Source organism: Necator americanus, chromosome II (assembly GCF_031761385.1).
Source record: "Necator americanus strain Aroian chromosome II, whole genome shotgun sequence".
Lineage (NCBI taxonomy): Eukaryota > Metazoa > Nematoda > Chromadorea > Rhabditida > Ancylostomatidae > Necator > Necator americanus.
This window is the reverse complement of record NC_087372.1, coordinates 15,896,088-15,908,413: the sequence shown is the minus strand read 5'-3', so window position 1 is coordinate 15,908,413 and position 12,326 is coordinate 15,896,088. Positions and strand designations below refer to the sequence as shown.

Here is a 12,326-nt window from a genome sequence, read left to right as displayed (position 1 = left end):
AAAATTTCTGGGGTGGGTCGTTGAAGAGAAGTGAGAGAGTGAAGTGTGAAGAGGTAGCAACCATGAAGAAGTAGTCTTGAGAGGGCGGCACAAGAACTGTAATGAATAGATTAAATTAGAGTGCGTAAACATGTGTGATAAAGAAATAAGCACAAAGAAAATAATCTTTGAACCAAGCGAAGCCATGCATGAAGTCATTCAGCAGTCGTCTTTTTTCTACGAAAGAAGGAAAATTTGCTGGAACATCGACGAAAACCGCTCAGCAACAATTTCGTATGCAATTCGTGCTGAAAACTACAAGATTGGGTGTGCGTTCAAAAGGTTATTTTACAACAAACTGAGAACTAATATCTATTCGAACCAGATAAACAGCTGTTCTAGTGATGAAACTACAACGGAAACAAATTACAATTTGTTATTACTCTTGGAACGGGTGTAGCGCATCCAGTAAGAGCTTCACGTCGAAGATTTTGATCCCTCCGGTGACAACAAATTGATACCAGACCTATTCAGGAGTGTAAAAACAGTGACTGGCCTCAGTAAGTCATTCCTGCAAGTCCTTGTGTAAGCTGTAAACGCGTTCACTGCACTCAAACGTTTTTGAACTGCGCTCGCACGAGTAGGGACATCCCTAAGGGATTCATCACTTTCATTGAGCACTTCATCCTTCATCACTTCTTTCCTAGTTCTGAGACAGACGCAGGTGTAATATATCTGGTCTTGAAAAGTCCGGGATACCTTGCTTCATAAAGGGGACTTGACAATATTATTCCTTACTGCGGACAAGTGTTCGGGAGTCTCATTGAAAAGAGGGAGGAGTTGAAAGGAGGATGTATTCAAACTGATAACTTGAATAAATGCCGCTTTCACGTTTTGCATGAACGAAAATAGCTACTCTGTCGAGTTCAATCTTCTAGTTCAATGCGAAATGTATAGCGATGTGACTGTGCGGCCGTTAACGCCATCAACACTGACCATAAACGAGAAAACAAGTTTGTCTACTAAGTATGCAATTTGAACAGTCATTCATGACAATACTTTTCTTTGATGCAAACCGTACAAGAGGAGCCGCTTACTCAGGCTGAGCTCATAAATTTATTCGAACCCATTAGGTGGAGTAGCCCTGCATTCCTTGCTAAAGTTTCTATACTGGTGAAGTGAAAGTGAACGAACCCTTTGGGGAAGGGGGGAGGGTTGTAGGGAATTCCTGTTGAGTTTTTGGAGTTTTGATAGCTGCGAGAGCAAATGCGAACTTTTTACTAATCTGATCATGAACCTCTAGATCAATACACGTGTAAAAGTTACGAAAAAATAATTGAAATTATTGAAGCCTAACTTCCTTAGACTCATTTCGACTGAATATGTTTAGAAAAGTTTCTCGAGTGCAAAAGGGTTCTCCGTGATTGCAAACAACTGTGCTCGCAGCTGCGCCTGTGATTAAATGTGCAACATTTTTTTTTGTAACTTTATCAAAAAAAAAACAAGCAAAAAATCCACAACATCCTCTTGTTTGACCGCATTTATTTTGAGAAACTATTTGTGTTCAACCAAAATTCCGGAAGGCATCACCCCACAAATCTGAGGTGGTACGGATTTCAGGCGGAGTATTCGTATACGGGATCGTAGATTATGGAGAGGTGGGTGATTCCGTCCATTTCTTGCTAATTGGCGTAAAAAAACGGCCCGGAAAATGCGGCGTGTGCACACGGCTGGCGCGCTCCAATCGAATTCGTTGTGGAAAATAGCGCGCCGGAACGCTCGAAGCCGTGTCTTCCAGGCCGTTTTTCACGGCAATTAGGAAGAAATAGACGGATCAGTCCCTCTCCTTAACCTACGACCCCGTATACGAATACTCCACCTGAAATCCGTACCACCTCAGATTCGTGGAGTGATGCCTTTAAAGGCAACAATTTAAAGTTGATTAATCACCAAACACTAGCTCCCATTTCTAGTTTTCTCTGTCTTACAAAAAATCAAGTTTTCTCCATTTTCTTATTCTTATCTTATTTTACTTTACTTTTAATATTCTTTTTTGCAATACAGGTAAACAGAAGTTGTTTAAGTTAGGACACATATCCAAAGAACAGGCGGAACTAAGAACAACTAAATTAAGAAAGAACAAAAACACCAAAGGTGAATGAGATTTTAGAAACGAACACAGTAAGAGAACCGGTTTGATTCCAAATGCCCGAAAAAGCACACTGAAATTTTCTTCGGAGTGATTTTTTTGCATCGGTTTCAAATCTTCTCTGTTTCTTTTTGTTTCCTTTTCCGTTATTTTTTTTCAGATAGAGTGGATATGTTTTATGGATTTTTAAAATGTTCATGCTCACTATGGTCGTTGTCTGGGGAATGAGATGAGAAAAAACTGAAAAAGCCCTATGAAACGGACTGTCAAACTTTGTTGTCAGTTCAAACGTTCTCGTGTCTTGAAACCTCGGCATACTTCTATTTTATTGTCTTCCATTTGCGCGCTGTCGATGCCTGTCAAAATACTGGCTACATAATATTCTATATAACATTTACAATATTAATTTGCTGTAATTATACTGGCTCTCGAAACAGAAATATCGGCAAGAAAGACGTCACAGACGTTGCGGATTCTTCAAAGAAACCCCTCAATGAGTATCAGGAATGAATGATTGTCAATAACGACTGAGTTCTTACCACTTTCAGCGCTCTGTGACTGCTTGATAGTGGGTGTGTAGATCAAATCATCTCTGTCGTCATCTCTGATCGACATACAGGAATACTCCTCGCCGATACAATGAACAATCTTACCCTTTTCATTACCAGAAAAGGTTTATTTGACGACGCTGGGCCAAAACTAAGTTCGGAGCAGTAGCAATTGTGTGCTAACAGCTACTGCACATCCGGTCGAAGAATATGGCCTCCGTTTTCTCTACCTTGAACGATTACGGAAACATTGACCAGGGTTGTGCGGCAGTTGACGAAATAAACGTAGGATTGCTCCAGTTAGCTTCAGCTTCAGTTAACATGTATTTAGACGGTGAAAAAGCTGATAAATCAGACCAATAAGGATTTTCCCTAAAAACCTCGTAGGCGCGGTGGTAGAAAATAGTTGTTGTCAGTTTTATTGAACTTGTATATGGCGTTTTGAAATAATCTGGGCTCGCAGAATGCCTGTGGAGATGCTGTTAACAATTATTTTGCTGCGCATCGTTAGTTACGGCCCAGCGTCGTCAAAAAAAAACCTTTTTTGGTAGTGAGAAAGGACAAGATACTCACTTATCTCTGCTACTTTCTTTAGTTTGTTATTTTTTTCTACGGTACTTCAGACTAACAGCTCACATCTGTTGGCATCAAGAGCGTTCCAGCTCTTGCCACACATTGGCAAGAAAATATCTCGGTTGCGCTGAGTAGGAGGTGATCTCGAAGGTCAAGATAAACATCTACACCTTCCTGTGGAAATAACCGTATACGAAAGAAAAAGCCGGTTTGAACGATTGAACTGAAAATACAAATCTGAAGAGTTCCGATGTAATACACCACCGCAGAACCTAACAGCGTCTTGAGGTCGGTGGAGGGGAAATGCTGACGAGAGCGATGCGGTCGTGTCAGAAGAAGAAAGCCGAGCGTAGAGGAATCTGACTCCCGGAAAAGAAAGATGGTAACAGTAAGAAATAAATCTTATTTAAAGCTGCGAGAAAAACAGTAATTTCATATCTATTCAAATTTATATCCATTTGGTTAATCTGTTCCTTAAAATCTGCATCTGGATGTTCCTAAACAGCGCTCAAAAAGCATCGCTGGAGGAAATATCATGAGGATTATATTTTGTTTTATATTTATATTATATTTATATTTATTTTATTTTATATATTTTATTTTCCATTATATTTTGTAAAGATTCGGTACGGTAAGCAACAATGCACTCCTTCAATGCTCATCGAACTGTTGTGATAGCAGATACCAAAGGCCAGCACTTTTAACCTTTGGAAGCTGTTCTGGACACTCGAAGCTTAAGGTAAAGATCCTCCGTGAGTTATTTCTTATCTTGAGAATCAAGGCTTCTTAATTCACCAATGATAGAATCATTGACGTTAACAGAGCTGCCCGATTATAGAGCGGTTGTGGAATCCCTCTCAGAAGATAGTATCCAAAATATTCCACATCTCTTTCAAGAAAAGGGAAAAATCAGTGCACGAATTTCGACGGAACCTATGAAAAGATTAGTCTTTAATTGAAGAAAAAGAAACGTTGCCAAAGTTGGCAAATGTACATACCACTAATTATGAAACGGACAGCCGAGGGAAGAGAAGCCGCCTACTTCAACCTTTTCCACGAAAAGTCTTAGAGGAAAGTATGATCTGTATTCCAGCGGGATATGCAGGGCTTCTCAGAACGTAACGGGGACGAATGAAAACGCAATTACCGGCGCTTTCGGAACGAATCGAAAGTCGCCCACAGAGCCTACAAAGCAATTAATAAAGTCGTGAGGAACAGAAGAGGGTCAGAACAAATCGCCTGAGGGCTTTCATCTAGCGCAGGTGATCTCGTGCAACAGATAGTCATCGCTCCGCTCCGACGGGGGTATCAGCAACCAATTCAGCAAAAGGTGGAAAGCCATACGTTCAGCCTGAGCGGGTACTCTCCTTTAAACATCGGAATCCCATCTGAACGCATGGAAAATTCTGGATTTTAACTGGAAACGGAGATAGCGGTTGCTCTTTGTCGCATAGAACTCCATTAATATCATCAGGTTCTCGCATGACTGAAGTTTGTGGCAAGCCGCAGAGTTCGCCGGTGCCAGGGTGCTCGTCAGCCGTTACCTGTTGGTAAAGATGTGAACACGCATCCCTTCTACGATCTCTGGAAGCACCCTGAGGAAGTATGATCCTAGATTCGTACATCCGATTCACAGTCCCTTCCTTCGCCCAAAGGTCCATCGTGTGCATCCGGTTGAACTGTGGCTGTGGACTAAAGCTGCAGTATGAAGCATATAGCTATATTCTTAGTAAAGTGGCACACTTGCGAGTTTTTGAGAAAGTGGCCACCATACCGTCCAAATAAAGTTGTGGCGATAAAAGTCGATGAAGACGACCAGAGTCCAGGAGAAGAAAACAAAGTAGGGTCGTACATCCGATTCACGGTCGGTCTCAACGGTAATTCCAGGAATGAAAAAATTGGTTAGGTTGTAGCTATAATCTGTCATTTTGCCAATGCTGAATTTCGTTCATGATACACATCCACTGATAGCGATCACAGCGTATGCCGTAATTCTCTTACTTCTTTGACATTGAAAAAATCAGATTTGAAAAAGTTTTGTGACGTATCGTATCATAGAAAGGTGATTTTTGATTCTCTGCAGTACTTCCACATCATGAAACACGACGTTCTTTTCTTCAGAAAAAAATGGAAAGTACCGGGCTCGAATTTTTTTTTATTTTATTAAGGCATCACCTCAGGAATCTGGGGTGGTATGGATTTCCGATGGCTAAATACTATACGGGATAGATTGTAGAAACGGGAGGATAACGCTCATTTCTTCCTAGTTGCCGTAGAAAACGGACCGGAACATGCGGCGCGTGCACAAGCTTGAATAGAAAAAAAATAGAACACGTCGTAGAAGACAGCGTACGGGAACTCTCGAACCCTTTAAACGCAAAAAAATGTCCGCATGTAAGCGGACACTCTAACAAAAAGATGGAATAACGCTCATTTCTTCCTTTGTAAAAAAAAACGGCGCAAAATGGCGCAATAACCTTAGCCTGGAATATTGCCAGACCACTCAGGAGTAATATTTTTATGGAAAGTAGTCTGTATCTGTGAAACGGTGATAATATCTTTAAATCCCAAACAAGGTATTTTGAAGCCAGCTCATGACAGAATTGAAGTTGCACGGAAACGTCAGGAAGAAGGCAGAGGTCGAGTTACGGCAACGAGAGCGGCTCTGCTCATCTTTCCCTAACCGTCGTACCAAAACTCCTTCCTTTCCTACGAAATCAGTTGCAATGCGCCATCCTTGTGCACCCGTCGCGTCCACGAGCGAACGGTTGAAGTGTTAATGAGGTCCCCTCACCAGCCTACTCAAGTAATGAATAGGCCAGAGCGCGTACAAGAGTGCACGTTCTAACGTAACTCTTAGGGACTTGGACTGTTTCCCACGCCATGATTGGCGACTATGAAGAGATATTGAGCGTTTCTTCCTCAAATACACATGACAGACTAAAGGAAAAAGCCATCGAGAAAAGAGATCAGCTCACACACGACTCTCAGATGTTCCGCTGAAGCCGGAAGCAGGTTAGAGCGCCTTCGTTGGAAAAACACCTTTGTTACTTGATACCACTCCACTCTAGTTTTTCTCTAATTGTTGAATGTTGCCTTCTTCTGGAGGTTCATTGTTGAAGTTTTCTTGCCCGTGTGAGGAAAGCTTTATAGGGCGAGAGAAAGGCGAGTTGAGAGTACGCAAAACGATTCAACTCACCTTTCTCCTAAAAATTGTTCCTGGGCCTAGGTGCGCTTTATTCGTTCGATCATTTCTTTATTTTTTTAAAAGTGAATTGCTTAAACTGTGACAAACCTAAAACGATAAGCATCTGTAGTTTTTCCTCTTCAAGTAAACTAGATGTTGTTCCAAGTTCCGTGGGGATACATAAATACAAGAAGATAAGTTGAAAGCATGTTCCGTGGTCTTGGAGTGTGTTAGAATCAGTTACGAAGATAATATTTGGTAAGTAAACAACTCATAATATTTACAATCGTCAAAGCCAAATTCCAAAATAACTAATAAAACATGGCATTGATTTTTAGTGAGCTGTACCCGAGTAAGTAATTTTTTTGGGTGACGTTTCAGCAAAATTCATAGCCTTGAACAAACGATTAAAGATTCACAGTTCAAATGACCAAATCTCGTCACAAATCGCCTCTAGTGATTTGTGAAGCATTGGCTTGAAAATTCGAAAACGTCTTAAATTCGTACGCTAAGGTTTGGTTTTTTTTTAAAGATTACCTACAGCGATACCATCTCTACAACACCATGTTGTATTATTTGTTCCACTGAAAGGCCAGGAGACTGCTTGAGATCCGATGTAATCTATCTGATTTGTTGCACGAGCAGTGGAGATTAGTATGTTGGTGAAAGATCACTGCCACTACATGCTCGCAAAGAGCACGAGAATGAGAAGAAAAGGGCGAAAAGAAAGAGAAAGGGCACTTTTAAGCCCCCATAGAACACAAAAACACGGCAGAGGCGATTTTGGAATTAGGATCCTAACCCTAGCGAACGAATCTAAAACCTTGGCACGAAAATCGCTAGAGGTGTTTTGGATCTAAGCCAAAAACCCTAGAATGAACCGTGAGGGTGAATCACCTTATCTCGTACGGTTCTTCTAATCCCAATGAAACATTCGAATCACTCGCTCTTATGATCGTTCATTCGCGGTCCATGCCTGTCGTCTCCGATCCAAGGTGAGCATTCAGTGTGGTCGCTACGTTGGTGGTGTAAAAATAAACATAGAGCTTATCTGTTTAGTTGTGGGGAGATTTGGTCGTCTAAACTGTGAACTGAATCGGCCATTTTAGGCTCCGAAGAAGAAGATTCCGAAACATTACCCAAAAAAATTATTTAAAGGCATCACCCCATGAATCTGAGGTGGTACTGATTTCAGGTGGATTATTGGTATACGGGATCGCAGATCAAGGAGAGGGTGGTGATTCCGTCTATTTTTTCCTAATTACCGTAAAAAAACGGCCCGGAAGATACGGCTTGGAGCGTTCCGGCGCGCTATTTTCTACAACGAGTTCGATTGGAGCGCGACGGCGGTATGCACACACCGCATCTTCCGGGCCGTTTTTTTACGCCAATTGGCAAGAAATGGACGGAATCACCCACCTCTCCACAATCTACGATCCTGTACACGAATACTCCACCAGAAACCCGTACCACCTCAGATTCGTGGGGTGATGCCTTTAACAACCTCGTGTACAGCTCATTGGAAATCAATACCACGTCTTACTACGCCGAGAATCATTGAAAGTCGAACTTTTCGAATGTGATAAAATATTTGCGAGCCTCCTTGAAAGTAGAATGAAAGCAAACCACTAAGAGCCTCTACTTATGGGTTCTTAGTCAGTTCGTTAATGTGACCATGATAAGGTCATGAGCAGAAGTTTTTTAGATCTTGCTAGTTGTGGGCTCCCTCGGCAAAATCCCTTGGAGCAGTTCCCAAAGCAGGGGAATACTGAAGATTAGGACCCTGTCATTTGTTGACTACCATCAGATACAGCATTCCATCAATGTGTGTTGTGAATCCTAGACTTCTAAGCTATTCTTGACTCTCCTAACCGAAATCATCTTCTCAAAATTTCTGCATCGATGAAACGCTAAAAATACTCTTTCTCCTATTTAAAGGATAAAGGATAAAGTTTCTGGCGTTAATCAATCCGCTTGGGATGCGCCCCCACATTCACTTCAATTCAGAATCGTTTGAGGTTTACGAACGTGTATCTGGCCTATACAATGACTTGCGGTGGCTAGCCGATGTGTCAAGTCAGTGCTTTTATCCTCCCAGACAAGTTTGCTACCAATTTATCGACCCCGGAGGGATGAAAGGCTTGGTGAGCACTGGGGCGGTGAGATTTGAACCTCCGATCGATCGTGCAGGAAGCGGAACCTCTAACTGCTACATCACACCCGCCCCTTTCTCCTAATTAACAACATAAAACCAAGAATAAGTATTACAATTTTGACTCCACCCGGATGCTCTTCATCGTTATGGGTGAAGAGGCAAGACCGGCATTGCCAGGACTCTTCTTGTCCAACCAAGTTATCGATAGCATCGTCTGAAGAACAGTTGAGCAGTATCTGCTCGTAACGTCCCACTACCACCTTACTCTGATTAATAGGCAGCAAGCAAAATTCGTAAAATATGGAACAGCGGCAAATCGACTAATTTTGTGCTGAAGAAAACGCTAAGTACAACTATCTTCAAACACTGTCTCTACGAAATTCAGAATCACTGCCCTCGGCAGTTTCATAAGCTTGATAGTTAGTTCAACTAAGTCAAATGATGTGAGATCTCCACCTTTTCGAAGCTTCAAATTTTTGCACGCAAAGCAATGCATCTGCACTTCCTGAATGCCACTAGAAACCGAAAAGCGAAAATAAACGGAAGTGACGAATATGTCGCTGTAACTGGTAAGCCCGTTCAATTTTAATATAAACAACTTCTAGTTTACATATCAGATTGATCAGTTCACATATTTATGTCAGGGCAGCAACAGCTCCTAAAACCTTGCATCTCACTCTCTAAGGTGAGCAATCTTTTTCGAAATCTCTTGAAGTGGATTAACTTTCTCCAAGGATAAATCCACCTATCTTTCAAGTTCCCTTTCAAGCTTTGGTTGAGGCAAGCAGGCCAAAAGAACATGGTGAGATCTTCACATCTGTTAATGCTCTGAAAGAAATGAACTTTCTAAAAAAAACTGTTTTCAGATAAAACAAAGTTGGCTGAGATGTCGGACCTCACATCGACACCGCGTACTATTCAGTAAACAATCGATAACATTGGAATAGTTGCTGGAAATCGTCTTCGCAGTACGAGATTCATGTTTTAAGCCATATGTAGAGCTCCAAAGTGGTGCTAGTTATGGTTTGTCTCAAAATTGTCGTGAAGCGTCTTTGTCTTCCCAACAGGTATACAAGAGGTATCTGCCTGGCGAGGCCTTCGTTTAAAGGCAACATACCACGAATCTGGTGTGGTACGGATTTCAGGTGGAGTATCCGTTTACGGGGTCGTAGATTAGGGACACCGGGTTGGTTCCGCTCATCTCTCCCTGAATCACCGCAAGCAGCCGACCCGTGGATGCTGTTTTGTCTTCCATTGCAACGCGCCACCCTTGCACGCGTAGCGTTCCTTACCGCCTATCGGGGCAGTCTGAATTAATTTTCGACGAATCGCAGAGCGGAGGTGGAGCAAGGGGTGGGGCGTTGCAATAGATGGCGTCGTACAAAACAGCATTCTCGAGGCGGCTGTTTGCAGTGATGCAAGGAGAGATGAGCGAAACTCCCCCCTCCATAATCTACGACCCCGTATACGGACACTCCACCTAAAATCCGCACCACCTCAGATTCGTGGAATGCTGTCTTTAACTCCGCTTTTGAGACTGAAACCAGGCTATGAGCAGAATGGACGCGTTGTCACAACACAAAACGAAAGATGCCAGGTTACACAGAAGCTCGCTAGAGGTGTTTCTCGTAGCTTGATCGCATCACGCCACACGATGCGGGAATTCAAACGGCAATACGGAGCTCCTGTTGCGAGCTTTTCGCGATGAACGCGAAGTACGGGTGTAGGGCGCAACTTTTTGTCGTGCGAGAGTTCATTTTTTTCATTTCGTGAATTTACCCGACATCCATATGTAAAAGAGTGGTCCCTTGTGTAGTGCTGCGTTTGAAGAAAATTTGTGAAACCGTCTTGACAAGCATTGTGTCTCAGAGCGAGAAATTCTGGACAGGTATTTCTTGTCGTTACTTCGATCACTTACGTCATCACGTCAGAACGCAGCAGTCTTCTTACGAGAACGAATGTGTAGCAAATATTAATGTTCCGAACTTTTTCAGATGTATGATTATTGGATGAAAAAAAACTGACGTTAGCGACATTGAGCTGTTTCGAACGTTGCAGAGGACGGGGCTGCTCAGCTGCATCAAACCTTGGATCGCCGAACGACACGTAATCAAAATCAAATTCTCTGGATGGAGTTTAGAAAGTACTTAGGGTTTAGAAGGCAAGACGCATTACCACATCAACAGAGCGCAGTAAGTCTCATCTGCTTCTTTTTGGCTTTTCAACTTTATTTTTATCACTGCCTTTTCCAGAGAAGTACCAGAGCTGGTCAACGGTGGTAGATGAGCACTGTTTTTCGTATACCACGTATATATATACATATATATATATATATATATATATATATATATATATATATATATATATATATATATATATATATATATATATATATATATATATATATATATTTTTTTTTTTATGTAGTTCCTGCTCCACGAATTCATGGTGATAAAAATTAGGGAAGTCGGGGTGAAAGTGTTCGATGAGCAGCTCTAAATGTTTAGCCCAGAAAGTGGTGTGGATAGGTTTGCCTAATTTTTCTGGATAGATTTTGGATGGATTCTGCTTGTGTAGATTTCAAACCACTCTAAAACTATTCCTCACAATGGACAGATACACACCCTTTCACAGACTTTTGTTAGAACAAATTCTGATCTCAGAAGACTCAGCAGTCTTACGAAAAACGATCAAAATGCGTTGCACCCTATTTGATTCAACGGGAGTGTAATGGTACGACGCTGAAAATTTTGAGGAGTTCTTTTTGGGATCACTCGCCTTTGTTGTACGATGTTCCAAGTTCCTCCGCCAAATGGCGAAGAGGTAGAGAGTATTTGAAACTTTGTATGTCAAAGATCCATGTTATATGCACCGTGATGTTACCGAACGTGGCGTTTTAAAGGGTAAATCCTATAGGAATACCCATAAATAAACAAGCTGCGGGGCAACTGCAGACAACTTTTAGTCACCGTCTTCCAGCGACTGTCTGAAGGATGTGGACAGGTGGTTGCGTAGCTAGGACTCAACAAGAACCGGGAGAGTGCTCGGAAAGCTGGCGCAGCGCCAAATAAACGAGAGGACAAATTCCTCCTTTTCTGAAAATTCCGAAAATTAGCCGTAGCGGTTACAACGAAGCGGGTTACAAACTGGTATGTCCACTACATTCAGAGAAAAAAATGTGCAGGCCATTACTTTTCGAATACTTCTGGTGTGTTTTGGGTAAAAGCGTCGGTTCTCGCAAGCGGCAGCTCGAACTTTTTCAGGTTAAAATTCATTAACGCGTGAGTGGCAAACTTCACCTTTTTGGACCTAATGGAATTTCTTTGTGCAGAATCGTAGGACGTTGAATGAGTGTGAATCGCAGAAGCCAACACACAATCAAAGTATGCAACCCTCCACGAACTGCTCTATTCCAGAACTGGTGTTTGCAAACACTAGTTTGTTGTAATATTTTAGATAATTATACTGGTAAGGAATTTTCACAAAAATGTTTTAATTGCACAACAACTTTGGAAGTAGCTTCAGGAACATGTCTATTTCACTGGAATAAACAAGGTAATATACTTCAAAGACTAATTGAAACTAGTTCTCAAATGCACTCTGTAATCTGTTCGTGAAGGGTTTAAAAATTTTCGAATTGTAAAATTAGGACTGCGAAATCTTCTCTTCTGTCTTTAACGAACTGGTCTCTACGTTCCTGCGGTTTCAGTGGTTATAAATTTTGCAGCTGGTAAA

The 12,326-nt window shown here is 41.8% G+C and overlaps 2 protein-coding genes across 2 annotated transcripts; one reads left to right on the top strand and one right to left on the bottom strand.

The window, feature by feature from the left end:
* Nucleotides 1-4,595: 4,595 nt before the first annotated feature.
* Nucleotides 4,596-4,919, bottom strand: RB195_017989 (uncharacterized protein; the record flags this gene model as incomplete). Its single annotated transcript, XM_064185214.1, has 1 exon — nt 4,596-4,919. One exon carries the CDS (start codon nt 4,917-4,919, stop codon nt 4,596-4,598), a length of 324 nt encoding a protein of 107 aa, XP_064041095.1.
* A 4,162-nt stretch (nt 4,920-9,081) lies between these two features.
* On the top strand, nt 9,082-10,873 carry RB195_017988 (uncharacterized protein; the record flags this gene model as incomplete). Its single annotated transcript, XM_064185213.1, has 6 exons — nt 9,082-9,160; nt 9,236-9,276; nt 9,349-9,393; nt 9,458-9,512; nt 10,650-10,783; nt 10,844-10,873. The coding sequence occupies 6 exons, from the start codon at nt 9,082-9,084 to the stop codon at nt 10,871-10,873; spliced, it is 384 nt and encodes a 127-aa protein (XP_064041094.1).
* Between the last annotated feature and the right edge of the window lie 1,453 nt (nt 10,874-12,326).